Here is a 22,684-nt window from a genome sequence, read left to right as displayed (position 1 = left end):
CTTCAACGTAAGAATACAGGTGTGACTTTTCTTCTAAAAAAAAGAAAATGGAGAAGAAAATACACAATACTTCATATATCACACTCTTGCAGTCTACGATTCATCATGCATGATATGAAAATCTGAAAAATCATTGCTTTTTCATTGGATTCAAAGTGATTCTCTTCATTGATGTTTGCAAAATGTGAAATTCTATTGTGGTGCAAAGAGAAGACTCGCGCATTTACTCTATCGACCTCGCCTTTTTTTTCCCTCATTTGTAGGTAAACCAATGGAGCTATCCATTTATGTTAGCTTCCGTCGAAAGCTCAGCACAAATCATGCAAAAGCTATACACACGTTGGAAAATGTGAGGGCTTCCATGTGCTCAAAGCTCACATACGATAGCTTGTTATTTGAACGAACAAATCAACGAATACATACAAAAGAATATTGCTCCGTTTTTTTTTCAAATGAAATATTATTCTATTTTCTATGCGATTTGAAATGAACGGAAATTCAAAATTACGATTTTAAAGGTCATGGAAAAAATTTGGAAAAAAGGACAAATTGAGTCAGAAACTTTTGAATAAAGTATACTATGATGCTTTGTGTAGACTGATTTGGACGAGAATTTCTAACCTCTTTCGCACTACCTCGACATAGCCACGATATACATGCAGCCAATTCTTGTGTTCATCTATTTTAGGACGTTCTGATCGTAAAACGAAGCAAAAATTCGCATCACAAATTGAATTTTAAGCTTTATAAAATCGCTCAAAGTAATTTCCACCAAAATGATTGTGAACGTTCGAAACCACATGCACTCTACTCCAACTTAAAATATTCATTTAATGCCATATTTATCGGTAAAATCGTTGCTACCTGCGAAAAAAAATTAATTCCACTGAAAAAAAAACGCTTCATTTCAGTGCGAATGGATCTGAGAGTGAGAGCTCATAAAAATCATTAAATGAATGCTGTGGATTTTTTTCCCGTTAAAAACCTGATTCAGTTGAATTATTCACACGTAAACAATATAAAAATAATAATAATGAAAAATAATGTTATTGGTGGGGTGCTGGTGCATATTTTTTCCCGGCAAGTCTTATTGCAGCACCCGTGTAAATATTTAACACGATAGAGAGAAAGAGAGTGAGAGAGAGAGAATGGGAGAAACGATTGCGTTCCATCCTCGTATCAACACATCATGCGAGTATCCATTTTTCAGTATGCCGAAATGCCGCAATGAATAAATGAATAATGTGACAACGAGCAGGCCGGAAAACACATGTAGTCATAAAGTTGAAATTGAACAAACAAATTGCTACAATTCAATAATCCACATAATATGGGGTGGACCGTATGTGGTGGACCTGCTATAGCAGCCATGCATCGCACGATATTGCACACACAAAGCAAGCAAATGTGAAATAAAATATAACTGAAAATGGAAATAAATGAGGTAAAATGTGTTCAATTGTGTGCGATGTGTGCTCATCATTTGCAACACATCGATTGCACTACGAAATTTTATCAATTGACACACATTCGATATGAACTCACCGTCAATTCGATCAATTTTAAACAATTCCCGATTCGCATATGATATGGTGCATATTTGTACATATATCGAATTGTGTGTGTGCATATACGGTATAAAATAAATCGTGGTAATCGATTGATTTCAGTGGTTGTCATAAAGTGGTCGCGTTTTCTTGTGAGATCTGCTGCGGCGACTGGTGTCGACAATGGCCACAATAAAATCGGATAAAAGAAAATGTGTGCATTGTCGCATGCAAACCTAGCGACGGTACAATCATTCTTATTTATTAGAAAGAGACATTGGATCCGCACTAAGACTGGTGAGCGCGTGTGCGAGTGTCTTCAATTCGCTCAGTTTTACCAGGCAATCATAATTTTATTAAAACACAATGCAAAAATACACATGCACAAAATGTTTCAATGTTTCACATTCGGCTGGGCTGGCCTAGTTCTCTGTCTCTCTCTCTCTATCTCGCTTACATTCTCACTTCGAATTGCTTGGGCATATGATGCGTCGGTGTGTACACATTTGGTGAGCATGTGTATATCGGTACGTTGTCGCGCCATACGCTCAATCATCCATTAACGAGTGTGCTCGACTCACAAGAGCCAACGAACGACACCGAAACACGCTCCAACGCATTCAACAACGCAGTCATGAGAAAATTTCTTGTGATTCGTTCACTTCACAGCACCTATGCAAGCGAAGTTGTGGCACAGTATCAATGCCACTTCATAAATAGACACAGTTGAGCTTTCAACAGGGTGATTTCAATGCAAACCATTCAACAGTAATTATTTTCAAATTGAAATTTATTTTCGGCGAAAAGTGTTGCGTTCACTCAATGTCGCATTAAAATGTCGATTTGAATTTATCGACTCGCGAATATTGGATCTGTTGATTTGCGAAGCACCCGTTTTATAGTTCAAATACTGTGCGACTGTGAGGAGCTAGTTGCCTTGATAATATATGAGAAAGCAATGAGTGGGGTCAAAATAATTTATTGAAGTACACATTGTGAATGTCGTGGACGAACAAATGATCTTCAACCGGTTCACTTGTATCAGGCTCGCATGAATTTTTGGAGACCGTTTCCACTGCACCATCGAATACACTATCCAATGCCACTAGTCTCTCTCTCTCTCTCACACTCGTCATAACGCATACGTAACACGTTGAAGCGATTGGCGTTTGGCTGTTGCTATGTGCATGTGTATTGTGACGACCGAGCATTTCTTTCGTATTCACCTCACTCCACGCGGGCTGGCTGTGTGCGTGTGTGTATCGGTATACATTGGAATGATATTTACAAAGCATGTGCAAACAAGCACACAGTGACGAACGCTCCAATAGCCAAGCGTCAGAGTCATATCGCATTCAAACATATAAAGTAATAACGCTATGTACTGTGTTCACGTTCTCCGCTCGCATGCGAGCCACGTAACACACCGCGTATCATTTGCTATGATGTTGGAATAGTACATTTGATGCGAATACGGTTGCTTTTAAACTCATCAATCGACTGAAACTTTGCTGATAGTTGCGATTTTATGGGCATACACACGAAAAAAAACAACGCTCGAAAATCAACGAAAAAAAAACCACAGCAAAAAAACGCAAAACAACACGAAATGCAACTAAATTCACCAACGATAAATGCTCTCGACTGTATATTGTTCGCATTGTGTGCTATATGCGTTATTTAACTTAGTCATTTGCAATTAGGTTTTCGTTAGGTGAACAAATGTGCCGATTATTCTGTGAACCTGTTGAAAATTAGAAAGAAACGTACAAATCAGTGCTTCGTTTTATTGAAGACATCATCAGCTTTTCACTTCCGACAATTTCACCCATTGATACTTTTACAGCAATGAATGCAATGAAATAGACAATGGTCCCAAGCCGAAAGATGGTTGCATCAAATTGGAAAAGTGTTTCGTGTTTCGTGCCGTTCGTTCTTGTTTTCGGGCGAACAGAGAGTGAGTGAGTGAGTGAGTGAGTGAGAGAGAGAGAGAGAGAGAGAGAATGGTTACCCTGGCATCGAATAAGATAGCAATGTAGAATTGTAATTGTGAATATAGTGATGTTGCAATAGTTTCTAGCAGTGTATATGATGTCCTGTTAATAAAAAAACGATATGCCGATTTTCCGAGCAGTTGCTAGTGACGCACTCCTTTCGATTATCAATAGATGGAACCATCTGAGAGATAGAGCGAGAGAGTGAAATAAGTTCAGTTTTCATAGAACTTGGCGGCCATACAATGCACAAAATATCACGGGATTATCGGATGTGGAACGGTCCATCGTTTCAATGTCTCTTTGGATTCGCAGCGAATTGCACTATTTTTAGTTGTTTTTGTTGATGGTTTTCAATCTGGAGAATTTCAAACTGGGTATTTTAGTTTTGAGCAAGTTTTTATCGTAGCGAAGTTGTGCAGGTCAATTTCTTGAATAAATACCAGGCGCACAGAATTTCAATACGCTATGAAAACCCCACTTCACAATTCAAACGCTCGTTTCGTTCGATCACACACAATCCCATTCCGTTGGGAATGACGTCGAATTATGGAATTCTTTATTTGAATTTGTGGTCTCCTCATCTTTGCTACAAATGAAATAAGTTTTACATTTTTATGCGATTCCAGTGCGTTAGTTACACTGACAAATGGCCGATGTCTAATCGCGGCCGCTTTCCGTTGTATGTGTGTATATGTGCTGGTGGGTCTGTGTATGCTGTCTAAATGATGGAAAAGGAGCATTGAACAGATGCTTATCGAACTAGTCCAGAAATAAAAATGTTTCTTGTGATTTTTTTCTTATTTATGATAGCCTGCTCGTTTCGCTGTTACAACTTCCCCACATTTGCCTTGACTTGAAAAAAAGTATTTATTTTTTATTTTTTATTTTTTTTTTTTTGCTTTGTGACAGAAAATTTCAAAGAATCGAACCGAGTGCCAAAACATATGATTCGTGGATTTGAATGTCGTATACTGGCTGTTTCGTTCAGTGTTCAATCGTTGCAACGATTCAAATATTGTATTTTAGACTAGAAATCGTTGGTGTATTTGTAACCGGCGTTCAGAATACCGCAGCAGCCAATCGTTATTGTGAAGCGCGCGGTGCACGTATTGTAAGTACTTCCGATGCATTTGGGTATGTAGAGAGTGGTGTGAGCAGCACAGATAGAGAGAGACGAATCGATGTGACCGTCACGTACTTACCGAAATCAACAGAGAATACTGTGATAGAACGGCAGCGGCATTGTCGTACGATTCCGTACTTTATTTACTTTGCTGTTTGCGCTTGCTCACATGAATCTTCACATTTCGGTTTCGATTCACGCGATGCTACACATTTTCCAAGTATTGATACTTTATCGTATCAGCTATTTTCTCCACACAGATTTCGTGTGCGTTGTGTTCGAACGAAACCAAATTTATGCTTTTCGCCTACAAAAACCAATCACTTGCTGTACCAATGAATAACGAATGGTTTTTTCCTTTCGTTCGTTCGGCTTTAACTCGAACTTCGGAATATTGCCATTTTCCATTTGAATTGCTTGCTCGCTTTTCAATATCCAATACCGATTGGCGATAATCGATTTTATAGGAAATGATTCGAAGAGCCATCGACTCGTTCGATTTCTACCAGGCAAACAGAATTTTCGAGCCAAATAAGCAAGTGATCGATTTACCTTTCCACTTTTCGTTCATCATTCTATATGGCGCGCCACACGAATACATACTCCACACCAGCCGCCCAATGTTATTGAACTTTTTCAGATAGACATGCTGTCGATGCAAGCACACACGAAAAGTCTCTCGCTCACGCTCTCTCTCTCCGGCACACATTTCAGAAGCTCAAAGCACAAAAGCGCACATCAACATCCATAGCCAATTAAAATCAATATTAGATTTTACATTTTGTACAATTTGATCAGATTCTTGGTTTTACCGTAGAAAAGAACTTTCATATTTTGCTAACGATTCAAAATCATATTCGTTCAGTTCTGATTGCACGGTAAAAATAAAGAGAACAAGCAAAACAATCAATCAATAATTTCTCTGGGTGTGCGCTTATTCAACGATTCAAATTGATGATGATGAAAAAACGGAATGCGAACAATTTATTGAACGCTGAACAAAAGCTACGCATTTGTTTCTGTGCTCCGGGTATGAGAGATAGTTAAAAGTGTAAACGAGATTCCAAACCGAATGTGAAATGGAATTCTTCAAATATTTTTCGTTGACTGAGCACACATCTTTGCGTTCGCGTCACCCATTTTACACTTCATTCCGATCGAGGTTCTTTTTTCCAATGGGAATTCGATTCGAAATTCAACGGCACAAACGTGCGATAGAATTTCTGTGGCTGTAAAAAAATTCTCATGCATCGGAATATATTTACCATGGAGAGAAATTTTGTTTTTGTTTTTTTTTTCATTTGTGGCGAATTTTCGAGATGTTTGCATTAAAAATGTCTGAAAACGGTTTTTCCACCAAGCACTCAGAAGCGCTGAAACAACATGCATTGTGTACGTTCGATGATGCATTGCCATATAGCTCACAGCAACCAAACCAAACCAATGCCACTTCAATTGCACACGAAGATGTACGGTATTTCTGTCACGCAGCCAAAACATCAAGTGGTTGACGCGTGTGTGCATGCGTGCGTGCGTTCGGTTCGTTCACTGCTCTTTTTGTCCCTTCTTTCTATTCACGATTTTTTTTTCATCCGATACATTGGGAAAAAAAAAGCTGTGAAAAATACATATATGCTTGCTGATTCATCAAGCGTTAATATATTATATATTACATTTAAATGAATGCACAATATACATGCTATTCGTTACATTTAGTTATTGGATTGAAATTAATTCATAAATTCAAATGCAGATTTTATGTTGCCCTAGTATTTTATATAAATATTATTAATGTTAATAATTTAATGGTGAACATGGGATTCGGGTCGAAATTGGTGGATTTCCAACGAAAATGTATGTGCAGCTTAGTTCGGTGGACACATCGTTGTTGAGCGTAATTTCGCTTGAATATTGTAATAAAAAGCATTTTTTTTTTCAATTGGTTTACAACAATAATATTTATCATTTTCTTTTTTCGGATGGAAATTCCGTTGACCTTGAAATGTGAGCTGAAGGCTCAGGTGAAATGTGAGTACTTTACACTTTTATTGTTTTGTCATTCAAACGGTAGCGAAGATGAGAGAAGGCGTCGTTTTGCAGTCAACATGTGACACTCGAATTTTATCGAAACAAAACGAAGGCATGTTATTACGACCATTGAACTAAAATACGTCGTTTGAAATTCGTTGGTGGTTTTGGTCTGAATTAATTTTTATTTTCAGCCATTTGAATCATCTATGTGTTTGTTGCTTTGTTATATTTTTACGCACCTTTTTATTTCTGACCAAAGAAAAAGATGCTCTGAAAATAAAACAAGAGTCATTCTGAGAGGGAGAGAGAAAAAGAAAACGAACTCTTGTTATTTATGAAAAATCACTTGACACCAAAGAAAATTGCGACGTAATACAGGCAAAGATGCTGACAATTTGACACACTCATTGGGATGAATCGAAGTGATGGGTTGGATAGAGCGTGTGTAAGAAATGAATAGGCGGATAAAAATAGCTCAAAATGAAAATAATGGAAAAATATTTGGCGGTGATGACTAATGGTGATTATGAAAATAGACTGTTTGGATCATATTTTACGCTTTTTTCAAACAACACCAACTTGCGCGTTGATCGTAAATTTCATTGTGTTCACCGTAGTGTTGTTTTTGTTCTATTTTGTTTGGTTTGGTCTTCGATTTCGTGTGTTTGGAATTTTGCGCGCCTAGGAAACAATTGGTGTTGTTTATATCATTGGATTTGCGAATTGAAGCGATTATGGGCACAGTTGGAACAAACAAACGAGTACAATTTGCACGTACAATCTATTTCAGCCCCCGGAAAATTCTTAGAACACACAGCAAAAAATAACAACAAAATTCGTATCCAGCCAGCCAGCCAACCAGCCAGCCAGTTGATTTTGTATCTCGAACATTCCATACTACTCCTGTCGGATTTCAAATGTGGAACATGACATGGTTTCAGTGATTAAGCAATTTTCATGTGAAACAGAGAAAGATGATGAATCAACTAAGGTGAGCGCACACCGAAGTCCTTCGACAACGAACTGAGCGATTCGAGTGAGCGCGCGCGTTCGTGAATAATGATGCTACGCTCGTGATGACGCCTTTGAACCGAGAAAAACGACAGAGCGGACATACGATATGTTGACGAAATAAAGAGAGCGCGAGTCGCAAAAGTAAAATATCAATAAACACCAGCGTGAGCAATAACGGTTTCTGTATATTTTTTTTTGTTTCAAATTTTATGAAGAAATCGTGCTGAGCGTTTATATTCGGTTTTCATTAAATGCCTCCTGTAGCACAAACGCGTCCACAGACACACGCACACCGACTCACACACGTGTACGGCCACACTTGGCGGAAAATCCGTATTTAGCTTGTATAAAAATCAATGGTCGCAACTCAAGTCAGGTATTCTGCCACGATCATTCATCCTTATTAAGTCGACGATATCGGACAATCGCCGCTTCCGTTACACATTTTTTTCATTGCAAAAAGTGAAGTGATTTTTCCAAAATTTAAGTGCTTTGCAAGCATTAAGTGAACATTTTTCCTAGTTTTTTCCGTGTTTAAAAAGAAGAATCAATCAAAATGCCTGGCCGTCCATTGTGGCAAGTAGGTGTTGCATGTTTTTTTTTTCAACTTCAATTTTCTTAAATCTAGTTTAGTTGTTAATGCAAGTAATGATGTTATTCCTTCGAATTCGTTTGAAAGTGTTGTTGAATCAATTGAATTCCAAATGATTGTTGTTTTGATTGGCATTCCAGGCATTTTATCACAGAAAATCATTTTCCGCGCTCAGGGTTTTTCACTTGAATTAAGCCCGAATGTAGGCAAATGCATTGTGAAAGCATCAGAACGCCAATGCTGGAGCGTAGAAGAACCGAAAAACACAATAATTTTGCGGTTGATTAACATTTTTGCGAAATAAGATCAATATCATTTGAAATTTAAAGAAAAAAAAAACACTTCATGCTTCAATGCGTAATTGATGAAATGTGAAGCAAAAAAAAAAATTAATTAAGCGGATTGCATTTTTGTGTGTTTGGCCTTGAAATGAAACTACAAGTGTGGGTGGTTCACAAAAATGTGTGTTTTCGTCAGAAAAATATTCATCACTTGGTGTTGCGTTGTTTTTCGTGTGAGAATGCTCATTTCGACAGGTCGATTCATTTAAATCACATGCGTTAATTACCGTTGGACTGAATGATCAAAGGAAAACAGCCAGTCAACCAGTGAAGAAGCATAGTAACTCATTTGATTTGGGAAATCGCGCAACAATGAGTCAACATTGCACAAATAGAATCGAAATATTTAAATTAATATAGACTTTATTTCACCTTCGGTACATTTTATTTCATACATTGATTGACAATTCTACTCTTGCTATACATTTAAAAAAAAACTACAGTAATATTTTAACGACCAATCAAGTTTCCTCCGTAGAAAATTAAAAAAAAAATTACAAGAATTAGAATTTTATCCGTAGAGTGTGCTTGGTCGCGCAATGTCGGAGATCAAGTAGTCGGCTGGAATGTAGTGGAACACCTTGTTCAAAATCACAAGTAGAATGTCTTCAATGGTTTTGGCCAGGATGGGTTTCAATGCATCGGAAACTGGTCGCCAGTTTTCATTCAAATACTGATTCGTACTGTCCTCTATTGAAATACAACGGAAACAGTTTCAAAATTAAAAAGTTTCTTCTTAGCGCTGCACTAAAATTAGATCGACAAAAAACAAATACGGTACACAATTTAAAAGCTTCACACATACATACCCAAAACTTTAACACCGTCAAACAGATTATCTAGACGCAGTTTCAAGCCGCTGAGCGTATAATCGACTTGGGTGCCGGTGATGTTGTAGAAAACATGGCCATCCTTTTCGTAAAGATGAGTTTTCGTTTTCAATGTGATGTTCATATTTTCTGTAGATGGAGAACGCAAACGAATTTCAATGTGAGGATCGACAAAACGGAACAGAACATTTCAATGTTTCATTTTTTTCATTTCAATGAGATTCGACAATTTCGAATTCTACGACAATTTTTGTGTCGATTTTATAAAAATAGATTGAATTAGTTAGTACGAGTAATTTCCGCATTTAACGTTTTCTCAAAGTTTGTTGCGCGTTGTAATGATAAATTAACGAATGAAATTATACGGTAAATGACCGTATAATATTGGATTATCGCATGACTTGCATTTTACGGCATTTGTTGATGATGTTATTATAAGCAGTAGCAACTGGTTGTGTTGCACGCGCACGCGCACACAGACACACGAAACTTCTGATGAAAACTCAAACGTCAGACGTTACGATAAATAAGCATTCAACCAAAACGGAAAATATTCTACACAATGTTAGAGAAACGGTTGAATTTTTGACGTTTGTGTGAAAATATGCAAATTCTTACTTGGTTCAAACCAGCATTTGCCGTGGCCATTCAATGGAATGACTAAGATACGTCCTTGCATATGATAGTTTCCTTCGATGCGAATCTTTGGCACAAACAAATACGTCTCCCAGCTGTAATCAATCGGATTGACTCTGACAGACAATGGAAAGAGAAATTTATCAATAAAATAAAATGGAAAATTTGCGAGAGATTATTTCTATGGGTGAGATTGAGAGTAGTGTATGTTTGATTGACTTTGTTACGAAAGAGAAGAGCAAGTTTCTGTCGACTTAAAAATGGTTAAAAGCGAGTATGTTCGTTTTTAGCGGGTCCTCGCGGTTTTTCACGGTTTCCGCGGAACTGATAAGAGATAACAACTTGGTGTCTTCGGCAAAGTTGTAGCACTCGAGGTCTTCTATAACATCGCTGAAGACAGTTATCTCTTATTTCTTATCAGTTCCGCGAAAAGCGCGAAAAATGATAAGAAAAAAAAAGTTCTATATAAAATTTGCTTTTTTATGTGCGCGATTTGCGCGCAACTGATAAGAGATAAGAGATAACTTTCTTCAGCTTAGTTATAGAAGACCTCAAGTACTACAACTTTACCGAAGACACTATGTTGTTATCTTTTATCAGTTGCGCGAAAACCATGAAGACCGCGGAGGCTAGACGGTACTACAACATACTCTACTTTAACGCCAACAGAATCATCAGAAAACATACTCGCCTTTTCAAAAATATAAATCGAAGAAAAAACATACTCCACTCTCAATCTCACCCATAGATTTGATGGAATTACGCTTACTTGCTTTTAAGAACTTCAGTATTTGCAAAACCAGTTACGGACGCTTTCGAAAGCGATGAATTAATGCTAACGGGACCTTCACCCTGGAATATCTTGATTCGATTTAATTTCATTGGATCGATTGTATCGATTGCCGTGAAACCCTCAATACCTGATGAGGTTAATAAAAAAAAAACAGAAATCTGGGTCAGAAAAGCAAACCAAATCGAAAGCAACACAGCCGAAAACACAAAAACACACTCACCTGTCGTCAATTGCCTAAATAAACCCTGAATACTCTCCCGGGAACAGGCCTCGAAATTGGGATCATCGATTTGACATGTTTTTAGCCAACCATCTGAAAGCATATTCGAATAAATCATTCCGTTGTTAACAATCATTCGTTATTCATTTTCACAAACAATGTTTACCAAATCATGTCCGAGCGAATGAATTCAAAAAAAAAGAGCGAGAAATACAACTGAACATAAACATTCTGAGGAACACACTACCGAAATTCCGTCGGTAAAATGTTTAAGTTGAAATTTCAATTGTTACATTCCGATAGTGAGAATATTTATTAAGATTAATACTCAACGCGCATTATGCACATGCGCTGCAAACGCGTTAAGAAAGAGAAAGATACATAGAGAGAGAGAGACGCAAGTACATGCAGAAGAGAAAAAAGAATGAACATAATTACATTCACTTTCCGTGAAGAGCGATTGAAATTGAATGAAAACTGAAAACCAGTCGGCTTGCAGCCGACAAAATATATAATATGCGTATAATTTCAGCTATTTCTTCAATGTTTCACTTACAAATTGCATTGCGCGCATTTTCATGGCAAACTACTTTTAAAATTCGTACAGCAACAGAGGGAAAAAAAATAACTAAACAAGAACAAAACAGAAGAAGAAGAAAAAAAACAGCAAAATAATTGCCAAACCAATTGAATCAAAAAGATTGGACTGTTGTTTACCATACGATTTGAAATTGGAGACGATCAAAAGACGCATATTTAACCAATAAACCAAAATTGCGCTGTGAATTGAGCCGTTGCACCGGCACACAGCAACAGACGTCAACATTAGCTTATTGCTCAATCACACAACACAATTGACCATGTGAATACCAGCTTCAGTCGGTAGGCCATCAGTACCACAGTGCTGACGAGCTTTACCAATTTATGAATATTACTTCAATTGACAAACCAACAAACTGGCTTCAACATTAGCACCTGAATATTACAAATCGCATGACATAACGGTTAATTTTGCAAGTGATTGAATTCAAGTTAAAGTTTATTTTATAAAGTGCATTTGACGGGAAACAAATTAGCAGATATTTAGATATTTCACAATATCAATACGATTTAGAGGTCCAAAGCGACCGACCAAGTGACACCTTCCAAAATCCACAACTCCCAAAGGATTGTTGTGAGGAGAAATTCGAAATTATAACAACGAAATTAAAAAAAAAAAAAATAGATGGATTTTCTTTTGAAAAGCAGCAATGACTGCACTTACCCTTAACAGTCATATATTCGGATTGTGCCAAACACATGCCAATGAAACTCACAAAAAGGGTAATACTAAACATGATTGATCCTCGGTTTTTTTCCTCTTCTAAATCACAAACGCTTATAATAACAATTTTATTTACAATCACAAATATCAAATGTGCACACAAATAAGTCGCTTTACTTGAATAAGTTACACTTTGACAAAAAAAACAACAACAATAAAAATGATTTTGATTCGAGAAATGATCGGATTTTCGGCAACAAATTCGATAAACAATTTTTTTAAAAGAAAATATTTAATTTTTTCTTCAACAATGATTGATATCCTCCGTATGCGCACACCTTCAGTTCTCGATCAGTTATGAGAACAAGTTGCATGCTTCGGCTTTATTATATAATGCTGGCTGGAAGTACAATTAGGTGATAAAGCGTACATTGTTGTTTATTTTTTTTGTTTCTGTATTTCTCTCTTATTATTATTTTGTCGGTTGTTCTTTCGTCGTTTTTTTCTTTCTTCTCTGTCTTGAGTTGTCGCCGTCATCGTCGTCGTTGTCGCCGTCGTCATCGTTGTGTGTTGCTGCTATGATGATTTTTTCTGTTGTGTTTTCATTCTTTGTTTGATTGTTGTTGTTTTTCTTCTGGTTTCATTGCAAACGATGAAATTTTTTTGCTAAACGCAATCGCAACAGTTTACAACGGATACAAATAATTGTCAAATGGTTGAATTCATCGAAACAATCCGCAACATTTCAATTCCGAAGAAGAGAATAATTGAATGCGCAGATAATATGCCATATGCAACAATGTCCAATTGATTGGCTGCATTGGTTGTGGGTGCCGGCCGAAAGAGTGATCATGATACTATAAACACATGAAATAGCTAAAGCTCATCATTCAACGCGCACCAACCAACCAAATGGCTCATAAAAAATATGACGACTGGACAGCGCAAATTTTCCAACAATTTTGTTTCTTTGTGGATGATTTGTTTGCGATTGCTTCTTTGACCTTTTTCTTTTCGGAATGATCTCGTACATAATTATTGCGACGAAAAACATTGAAAAGAAACGGCAATTTTCGAACCAACTGAATACATCAAAATACAATATTTTGTCGCTGACCGAAAACAAAATTTGGTAATTAAGTGGTGTTTCGTTCGTTTAGCAAGAGGAAATTCAATAAATTCTAAAACGGTTTCCGTTCATATGCCCTGTATGTGGACTGAGGCAATCGGCCACTTGTCGTCGTCGTCGTGGTCGTTGTCATTGATTGATACCGACCAAACGAACGATTTCGTGAATCAACTCGACCAAGACAGAAAGCAAGGGAGAAAACAAAAACGCACCAAGACTATCGACGCATTTTGAAAATGGAATTTTCAAGATCATCATCATGACACAAAAATAGCCACTCGAGATTTGGTGGAGCACCACACAGAAATGCGGCGCTCTCGATGAGATTGTCCAGGTTGATAAGTTCTCGGGCAACTAAAAAAGGGAGAGAGAGAGAGAGAGAAAACGCAGAGAAAATCGACGCTTTTTACAAACATCAGCAAATTATTTGCGAGCGATTGTGCGCCTGTTTCATCAACGCGATGAGTCTAATTCCAAAAATAAATTTCATTGCCAACCTTCACATAGTCGTCGCGTAAACAAGCCGCCGCACATTGAAATTATTGGAAAACCAGATCAGCCGAATTAATTCAAATTAAAATATTTGCTGTTGTTGTTGTTGCGGTTTTTCCCATTCCTTTTCGGCTCGAGAAAATGTGTGTGAGAGAGAGAGAGAGAGAGAGTTTTTTTTCGGTTTAAATTAAGTTGTGAATGAACGAAAACGACCCACTTGAAATGTGATTCAATTCCATTTATTTTGTACAAGCATTTTAATTTGTATTTCGTAACGGAAAACATTCAATTCAACCTCAATTTTATGGTTCTTGCGTCAATACGAAACATAAATAAAAATTCCGATTTGGTTTTAATTTCACCATTCAATTTACTGTTTGCTATGCGAACTGATCTTGTGTCCATGTTCAACTATCTCTCAGCCAATTTTCAGTGACTATTTACTTTCATTGACAATGGCAATTAAAACGGAACCTAATCAATGTAATAAAATTGAATATTAAATTCTATTCTTAGGTGCCATTAGCACATAAAAAATCCTATGAATAATCAAATGTAATTAAGTAAATTGCTTCGTCACATTGAATCACACTGCACATCAGCTGAGATGTTGCAATCGATGAGAAAGAGGGGATTTGAGTGGTGTTGGTTCAACAAATCGGTTTCATAGACAAATTGATTTATTTATGCTAATTAGACACTGAAAATTGTTACACAAGATAATTTTCCATTTATTGCGAAAAGAAGAGAGAAAAAATTGCTGCAAATAGTCTGAATGATTTTTATTTGAATATCCACTGTTTTTTTATTTGTTGTTGATCATTTTAATATCTAAATATACAAATTAAGTGGCAGCACACGATTCAATCGAGGGAGAAAAAAAATTGATGTAGTCATTGAAATTAAAAGAAATGTCTTTTTGCAATTAATTAAATGAATTTATTAAACCGTTATTTGTTTGAAAATTGATCGTACATATTCACTTTGAAAATAATGAAAATTTATGAAAGCAGAGAATATGTAAATTATGTGTTACGAAGATTATAAAATCGATGGCGGATGGTTAAATTACATGTGACGAGTGTTGCTGAAACCGCCGTGTCCAGCCTGTGATGCGCCCTTATTGAAGCCCATTTGAAGGTTCAATTCACCTTCATGAGCTCTCAATTGAGCTTCAGTGAATGATCTTTCATTCTTGTCAGCCATCTTTGGTCCCAATGCTGGCCCGTTGTATTCTGGATGTTTTTGGGTCTAATTTCAATTTTTTTTTTTGCCGAAGAAAAATTAATATTTTACAATTAGTCTGTTGAAATGAGTGCAAATGGGGTATTTTAGCAGAACACTTACATAGCGGCCCAATGCATACAAAGTCAATGTGACTTGTGGGACATTTCTTCGCTCAAACAAGTCAGCTGTTTGGAAGATTTCCTCTTCAGGCAATCCGTATTTCTTAAGGAAAGCTTGGAATCGTTGAACATTCTCCATCAATTGGAAGTTGGTACCGCGTTCTTGGATCTTCTTCACTGAACCAGGCACCATTTTATTTGCCAATTTACAGAGAACAACGCCATCTTTCAAAATGTCCTCGTATTGTCCAGCTGGTACTTTTTCGCCCAACACTTTGAAAATCCATTCCAAAACTTCTTGCTCTTGTTCCTTGTTACGTGGCTACGATGAGAAAAAAAGAAAAGAAATAAAACAAACGAAAAATGAAACGAGCGAAGGAAAACCGAACGAAAAGAGAGAAAAAAAAAGTAATTCTCAGCGATGACTGGCTGATATAATGAATCGCTTCACTGTTTCGCCTCTCTCGTGGAAAATTTAATGAAAAGCTAATTCGTGAATACAAACGAGCATTCAAAACACGCTTAATACGTATAATTAATGAATAACAATAATGTTGCCGACGACAAGTCATTTTTCCTCGGTACACCCAACATGTGAATTATTTTGCTTACTGTCAGAATTGCCAGTCAGATTTTGCAATCGGTGGTTCTGTTCAGAATGCTTTTTTTTTTTACGGCAATAGAAATACAAGCGAGAACAAAATAATATGAAATTAATTAAAGTGATTCGTGTGACACGTACTCGCCACCGCGTACGTAGTTCACTGTGAACGGGAGAGACAAGGCGAAAGAGAAAAAAACAACGAAAAATGAAACACAATATGCACAGTAGTTTTTTTTCCCTAGTATGTAAAACGAAATTGCACAAAAAGACAAGAAAAAAAAACGGTTTGTGAATGTTGAGAGGATAGAGAGACGAAATGGAAATAGGGAAAATGTACACATTATACAGAAATATGTATATGAATACAACAAACCGCCTAAATTATATATACACTGATTGTTGTTTTGCAAAATCGGAAGAGGAAAAAAAAAACGGTGTGGAGAAAATGTTTGTGTGATAATCTTTCGCAATTTTAGATGAAAAAAAAAGTATCACCGCCCACGCACTCAACGACGACAATTCATGGCTGATATTCACAATTCACATCTATTTGTTGCGAGTGAATTGGCCTGAAACGAATAATCAATCTGTCACTTGCCATTCATTGTACAATGAAAAGTGTTTTAAACAAAAACGACGAATGAACTGAGTAATTCTCTAATTACAAGCAGTGCACGCTCTCATTTTTGGCACCAAAACTCTTAATTTCGTTACGATCATCCCCACGCCACGCCACAATGAAATAATCGTAACAAATTAACGATTTTGTCCGCTGCTTAATTGCTTTCTCTCTGTATGACGCCAACGACTTTACACAATTCAAAATGATCTCGCACAAATGTTGTGATCAATAATAATAATAATAATCATTGAGTCATTGTACAGAGACCGAATTCTTTTTTCTTTCCATTTTCGATATTTCATCGCCACACTGTTTATCTTCTTTATCACACAAATGTTGATCAATCACAAATAACTAAGTCTTACCGCCATTATGAATGTCGATAAAAAAAAATATTATTTTTCAAAGAAAAATTGAAGATGAAAATTTTAGATAATCCAAGTAGATTTTCTTCGACTAGAAGATTTGATCTTTAGCGGCTGAGTGCCAATTTGAATCTGAGTCTAACGTAAGTAAAATTGAACCTGAAATACTGTGGCAATGTTTTTCTCTTCTTCGTTTCGTATTATAACAACATCCAAATCCTAGCTTTTCCGCACACATCCACAGCTACACACAAATCATGAGAGTCGGAAAATCAAACGAAAACAAGATGAATATGTGTAAGCGGTTAGAAAAGCGGAAAAAAACGTCGAGCAAGCAAACGGATGCATGAAAAAGGGGAAAAAATGAAAAATGGAACAGAACATTTAGCGTGGTGAGAGAACACAAAAAGAAGAGGAAAAAAGAACGAAAAAAGAAAGGAAAACACGCCAACAAATCCAAGTATCACGGACAAAATAAGATGGTGTGTGATCATCATTCGTCGTCTACAATATGTTTGTTTTTTTTTCTTCTCCTCTCGCTCCGCTGTGTTCTCATGAAAAATTTTGTTTTTCCTTTGTTTCTGGCTTCGGCCGTTATGACGTCGATGCAAAGAGTATAAACAAATAATCTTATTAAAAAAAAAATTTATATATATTAATAAAGAAAAATAAATATTGACGATGGTGTTGTGTAGGCGCGCACTTCATTCTCCTACAAACTAAATCATAGAATCCATTTATTATCATTGAGCTTGATTCGGCGGCTCCTCAAAAGTATTTGCAAATCGCGAGAAAGCAAACTATCTGGTGGGACGTTGTTCTGTAGTAGAAATAAAAAGAGAGAAAAGGAAACACGCTGCCAAATCGATTTATTCGATTCTTGTAGTTTATGAATGTAAACATATCGAGCCGAAACCAAACATACAAAATTTGCTGCAATAAAAAAAACATCTATCTCTATCCATCTCTCTCTCTCTCTCTCTCGCGTGCGCGTTCTCTTTTGAGCTGTACACTGTTTGTTTTCTGATTGTTCTGGATTTCGCTAAACTATATACTAAACATCATGAGCTTTGCACCGAAGAACATTTTCAGTGTGATGGTTTTTCATCGCGGCCCGTTGTGTGTCCCATTAGTTGAGTGAAAAATTTCGAGATGATTATAATTTATAGGCACCACAGTGACTTAATGAAACGACATGTACGTGCTCTCAACCGACTATTCTAACAAGTCGATCTATGTGTATCGACTATGGTGTCGGAGCAATAAAAATATATATATTGTGAATTATAAATATGTTTTAAAAATAACCGTTACGATAGATGCTTTCAACTGATTCATACTCTTTCATTCGCTCGCTCAATTTCAGGACTCTTTGCTTCTCATTCTCCCGTCTCTTTGGAAATTCGATTCAATGAAGATCCGGAACCACGTTTGAATTTCCATTTTCTTCGATTGATTCGGTTTCATTTTCTATGACTAATTCCACGTAAATCTTTGCCTTCTGTGTTTGCATTCACGGGCAATTAACTTGTCCGCAAAGGAGCAATGACTCTTGTGTATGCGTGTGTGTGTGTTTGTGTACACTAAATGCGTTCAGGTAACAGATGTTTGGCATTATTCACAATTCAAATTTGTCGACGTCATTTCACGAAGCGATGTTTACTAGGGAAAGAGCGAGGCAGAGAGTGAAGTGAAGACGAAAGAAGGAAAAATCAAAACTGTGTTGTTGAAAACTCAATGAATCAAAGGCCATATGTTTGGAGAGCGAAAGTGTGCGCGTGTGACAATCTCTCACACTTAATATTGGCTCGTCGTTTGCACACCAAAACCCCCAAAATCATTTGTAAACATTTTATTCATCAAGTACAATATTTCTGAAGAGGACGAACCATGTCAAATAAAATTCACCGCTCATTTGCAGCGAAAAACGGTTTCAACGGATGATCTCGAAACTTCTTCGATTCGATTGAAAGCGAGCGAACGGGTGAGCGAGAGCGAGAAAGAGAGAGAGAGAGAGAGAGAGAGAGAGTGAGTGAAACAGAGATGTACGAAGTAAAAAAATATATATAGTCACCGGATTTAGTCAGAACATATTTATAGTCACACATCGAACAGTAAAACGTCAAAAAATATGCCTTATGCAATATTTTAAAATGAAGCGTTTGGTTTTTTCGTCTGTGCTGTGCTCTCTGTGCTACGAGAATCCTAGCAGGAGCCTATAGAGCACAATGACAACGTTTATAGACGCAAAGATATAAACAAAATGTTCGCCTGTGAAAAATGTCTTTTCAGAATGACTTGAACGAAAAGAAAGAACAAAAAAAACTGTTCAAGAATCGCGCGCGCGCGCGCTGTCAATCTTTCAACCTAATCCGAGCTAATGACAGTCCGAATTTAAGTCCGAATGAAACTAGGGCGGCATAGAAGGCTTCCCTTGCGAAAACAATCTGTTGATAATATTGCTAATAATATACAAAGTGTGCGTTGTCAATTCGACTGCGAATTCACTCAATGTATACTGATTGGGTTTATTTTCAATGAAATGCCACTCTCTGTGTGTTCTTCTGGTGTGTTTTTTTTTGTCGAGTTCATACAAGCAATACTCAATGAGATGTCAATTTGTTTTCAATTTTACAGGTAGCTGGAAAGCGTGTCCCAGAGGAAGAATTGCAAGCACAGCAATGGATTGAACAGCTCATTGGCGAGCGTTTTCCCAACGTTCCATTCGAGTATGCACTCCGTGACGGTATTATTTTGTGCAAATTGATGAACCGTTTGGCACCAGGAATCATTCAAAAAATCAACACAAGCGGCGGCGACTATAAAATGATGGACAATATCAACCAGTGAGTGTTTCAGCATCAATTTCAATTACAATTTCAAGCGATGATGACAACCGCATTTCAATGCTTTGCGACTGAGTCGTCGCAGAGAAAATGCATCGTAGCCTCATATGACGATGGTTTCAAAGTGATGGTATTTGCAGTTTAGCTTTACTCGTATGTACGGCCCGGTCGTTGAGTGTTGCTCTAAGCACGGGATTGGGGAAAAAAAGCGAAATAGAGAGAAAATGCGAATAACATAGAAACAACAAAACGACAGTGAATGCAATTGTTGTTTCTAACTGTACACACATCGGAACAAGCTATCATAAACCGTTGAATAAATGGCTTTGTACTCACATCAAAGCGATAGCAAAGAAAATACACAACAGCCAAAGCACGTTTGAAGTGGGTACACAACCAAATGTGTTGTGTTTGTTTATTAGACACAACAACATACAAAAGTAATTTTCTAACGCTCAACACACGATTGTCGCTATGAAGAGTGTATATACGGTCACTAAAATGAGCATTAGAAATGAATGCTGCTCGGTTTTATGAGACGCTGGTAGAAATACTTTGGAAGAAAGACGCTTAAAATGTTGAAACTTTTGATGTTTTTTTTTCTATGGGATTTGACACAAAATTCCGAAGCAGGAAAATGTGTAGACATGCATTTCGACCGTAGCATTCATGATAATCGTTTGAAGTTGGTGAAAAAAGCTCCGTGCTGATCATATTCGTTTTTTTTTGGCAATTATTTCGGGCACGCAAGCAGTATGGTCAAGCTGACAATCAACTTCGTTCACATTTTTCGGCTGTAGTTTATGGTGTCTCTTTGTCTTTCCCTCTCTCCGAAACAGGTTTTGTTTCAAAAGTTTTGGGCCATACATTGAAAAATGCGCACGTTAAATACTATACACAAATCGTATGGCTTTATGCGTGCCTGCTATCACTGGAATACAGTGAACAATTTTTACGTATCGAAAAGCGTCTTGAACTTTTCTACAGTGTGGGACGAAATACACCAAACATGACAAGCTGCATGTGAGTGCGACTGGTGTACGCGTTCCATCGTCTTATTGGCGCCGGGTAAAAAATTCACCGATTGCTCTACTTGATGTTCCGATGATTGCTTGAACCACTTCAACTAAATATCAGTAAAATAAATATAACAAATGCACTTGAAACTATTCAGCGTGGAGCAGTGTTCAGTGTATCAGCTATCGCTTTCGTACGAAAACAGAGTAAAATAAAACCCGTGAGAATGTAAATGTGGGGATAGACACATGTTCGGGCATCGCTATCGCGTATAAATCTCGCTCTCTCTCTCTCTGCATGTGCATACACATTTGAATCAACGCTACGTACCGTTTTGCTGCGTGCGCACTGCTCTGTTGTCATTCATGTGCACCTGGTAGAAAATGTTATAGTGGTTGGTTGATAGAGTACGTTTAGAGTGAAACTCTCGCCTGATTAGAATTAGCCGAGTGTACTTAAAATATATATAGATATACATATAGATGTTTTTTTATTTCACTCGAACGAATACAAGTATCGCTATTTCTCACGTCATCGTTTTTATTGTTGTTGTTTTTTTTTCTCATATAGATTCCAAAGAGCATGCACATTGTACGGTGTCGGTGATGTCGATTTGTTCCAAACCACCGATTTGTGGGACTTCAAAAATATCGCTCTTGTCACCCAAACCATCTTTGCCATCGGACGTGCTGTATGTATTCGATTTAAATGAGTTTTTTTAATGCATATTTTTTTCAATTATTTTCGTTTTTTTTTTTCAAATTTCCTTTCATTTTCCCAAAAATATAATATAATATCGAGTTATTTTGTGTAAAATCATTCATTTTTGTTGTTTTTTTTTTCTTCAGACCTACAAGCACCCAGAATATAGAGGTCCACACTTAGGCCCACGTCCAGCAGAAGAGAACAAACGTGAATTCACAGAGGAAACACTCCGTCAAAGTGAAGCAATTATAGGTTTGCAGGCTGGTACCAACCGTGGTGCTAACCAATCTGGCCAAAACTTCGGAGCCTCACGTAAAATCATCCTCGGCAAATAAATTGGGGCGATCATTTTAGCATCAGTAGATTTATCATGTTCAAACAGCGTGTTTTTTTCTTTCTTTCTTTAAAGACCTATTGTTTTCCTGCAATTTTGGTTTGCTAAATTTTGTACAATAGAATTAGAAATGTAAGCATTTACCTATCCACAACATTAGATATCAAATGAAATTCATGTTTTTTTTTGTTCAACAACTCAAAATAAAACAGTCTAGCTGTGCAATTTAATCGCATTTTTATTTTCTTTCCCTTCTCTCGCTCTCCTCTTTCTCACATTTCCGTAGAATAAAATGACAACAAAATAAAACAGATCTATAATTTTCTGTATGTATGACAATTTTCCATTTAAAAAAAATATATAAGTATTTCTTATATTTATTTTTGTAATATTTTATGGTACGTTCTTCACTTGATTATTATAAAATATTTATATATAACATTAGCTGCCTAGCTGCCAATTCGATGTGCGAATGTGAAGTGCAGTGTAAACAAGTTATTTCCGTATCAAAATAACAAGATAAGTTATGTCTCTCGAAGGGAAAAAAAACAAATTAGAAATCACTATGATCAACGTGATGATGATAATAAAAAAAAACGTATTCATCGTATATATTGCTAATATGGCAAAAAAGAAAAGTCACATTAAACGGATTAGCTGCTGATTTTCATAAATTTATTTTGTTCTGTATATTTTTTTCGTGATTTCCCACAATCTCATTGTTTCATCGTATGCTGCCGATTCATTCGGGTGCTGGTTCGGGGAATTGTTTCCGGTGTTTCATTATTGCACGCCAGATTTTTACCTCAACTCCGCATCTATTTTGAGAATAAAAA

General features: G+C 36.8%; 4 protein-coding genes across 31 annotated transcripts in view; 1 reads left to right on the top strand and 3 right to left on the bottom strand.

Annotated features, from left to right (window-relative positions):
• The first annotated feature begins 7,847 nt into the window (after positions 1-7,847).
• Positions 7,848-22,073, top strand: LOC129577848 (muscle-specific protein 20-like). Its single transcript, XM_055465599.1, has 4 exons — positions 7,848-8,296; positions 19,588-19,792; positions 21,380-21,500; positions 21,658-22,073. The coding sequence occupies exons 1-4, from the start codon at positions 8,269-8,271 to the stop codon at positions 21,847-21,849; spliced, it is 546 nt and encodes a 181-aa protein (XP_055321574.1). The 5' UTR covers positions 7,848-8,268; the 3' UTR covers positions 21,850-22,073.
• Positions 8,991-12,777, bottom strand: LOC129577847 (protein takeout). Its single transcript, XM_055465598.1, has 6 exons — positions 12,389-12,777; positions 11,125-11,217; positions 10,881-11,031; positions 10,094-10,227; positions 9,455-9,604; positions 8,991-9,335 (listed from the first exon to the last, which is right to left on the bottom strand). Exons 1-6 carry the CDS (start codon positions 12,459-12,461, stop codon positions 9,157-9,159), a joined length of 780 nt encoding a protein of 259 aa, XP_055321573.1. The 5' UTR covers positions 12,462-12,777; the 3' UTR covers positions 8,991-9,156.
• LOC129577849 (myophilin) lies at positions 14,926-17,131 on the bottom strand. The gene is made up of 3 exons (XM_055465600.1): positions 16,947-17,131; positions 15,357-15,677; positions 14,926-15,260 (listed from the first exon to the last, which is right to left on the bottom strand). Exons 1-3 carry the CDS (start codon positions 16,950-16,952, stop codon positions 15,078-15,080), a joined length of 510 nt encoding a protein of 169 aa, XP_055321575.1. The 5' UTR covers positions 16,953-17,131; the 3' UTR covers positions 14,926-15,077.
• Positions 22,067-22,684, bottom strand: part of LOC129577843 (mitogen-activated protein kinase kinase kinase 15) — an 8,646-nt gene continuing 8,028 nt past the window's right edge. For all 28 annotated transcript variants that reach the window (XM_055465574.1, XM_055465566.1, XM_055465582.1 and 25 more), the window contains one exon: positions 22,067-22,666. In XM_055465574.1, coding sequence (XP_055321549.1) covers positions 22,591-22,666 — 76 coding nt within the window. In that variant the 3' untranslated portion in view covers positions 22,067-22,590. The remainder of the gene's footprint in view (positions 22,667-22,684) is intronic.

Source organism: Sitodiplosis mosellana, unplaced genomic scaffold (genome assembly GCF_009176505.1).
Source record: "Sitodiplosis mosellana isolate CC-2019 unplaced genomic scaffold, AAFC_SMos_1.0 Smas_scaffold_6226, whole genome shotgun sequence".
In the NCBI taxonomy this organism is placed as follows: Eukaryota; Metazoa; Arthropoda; class Insecta; order Diptera; family Cecidomyiidae; genus Sitodiplosis; species Sitodiplosis mosellana.
The sequence above is the reverse complement of the archived record's forward strand: the minus strand, read 5'-3'. Positions and strand labels throughout refer to the sequence as shown.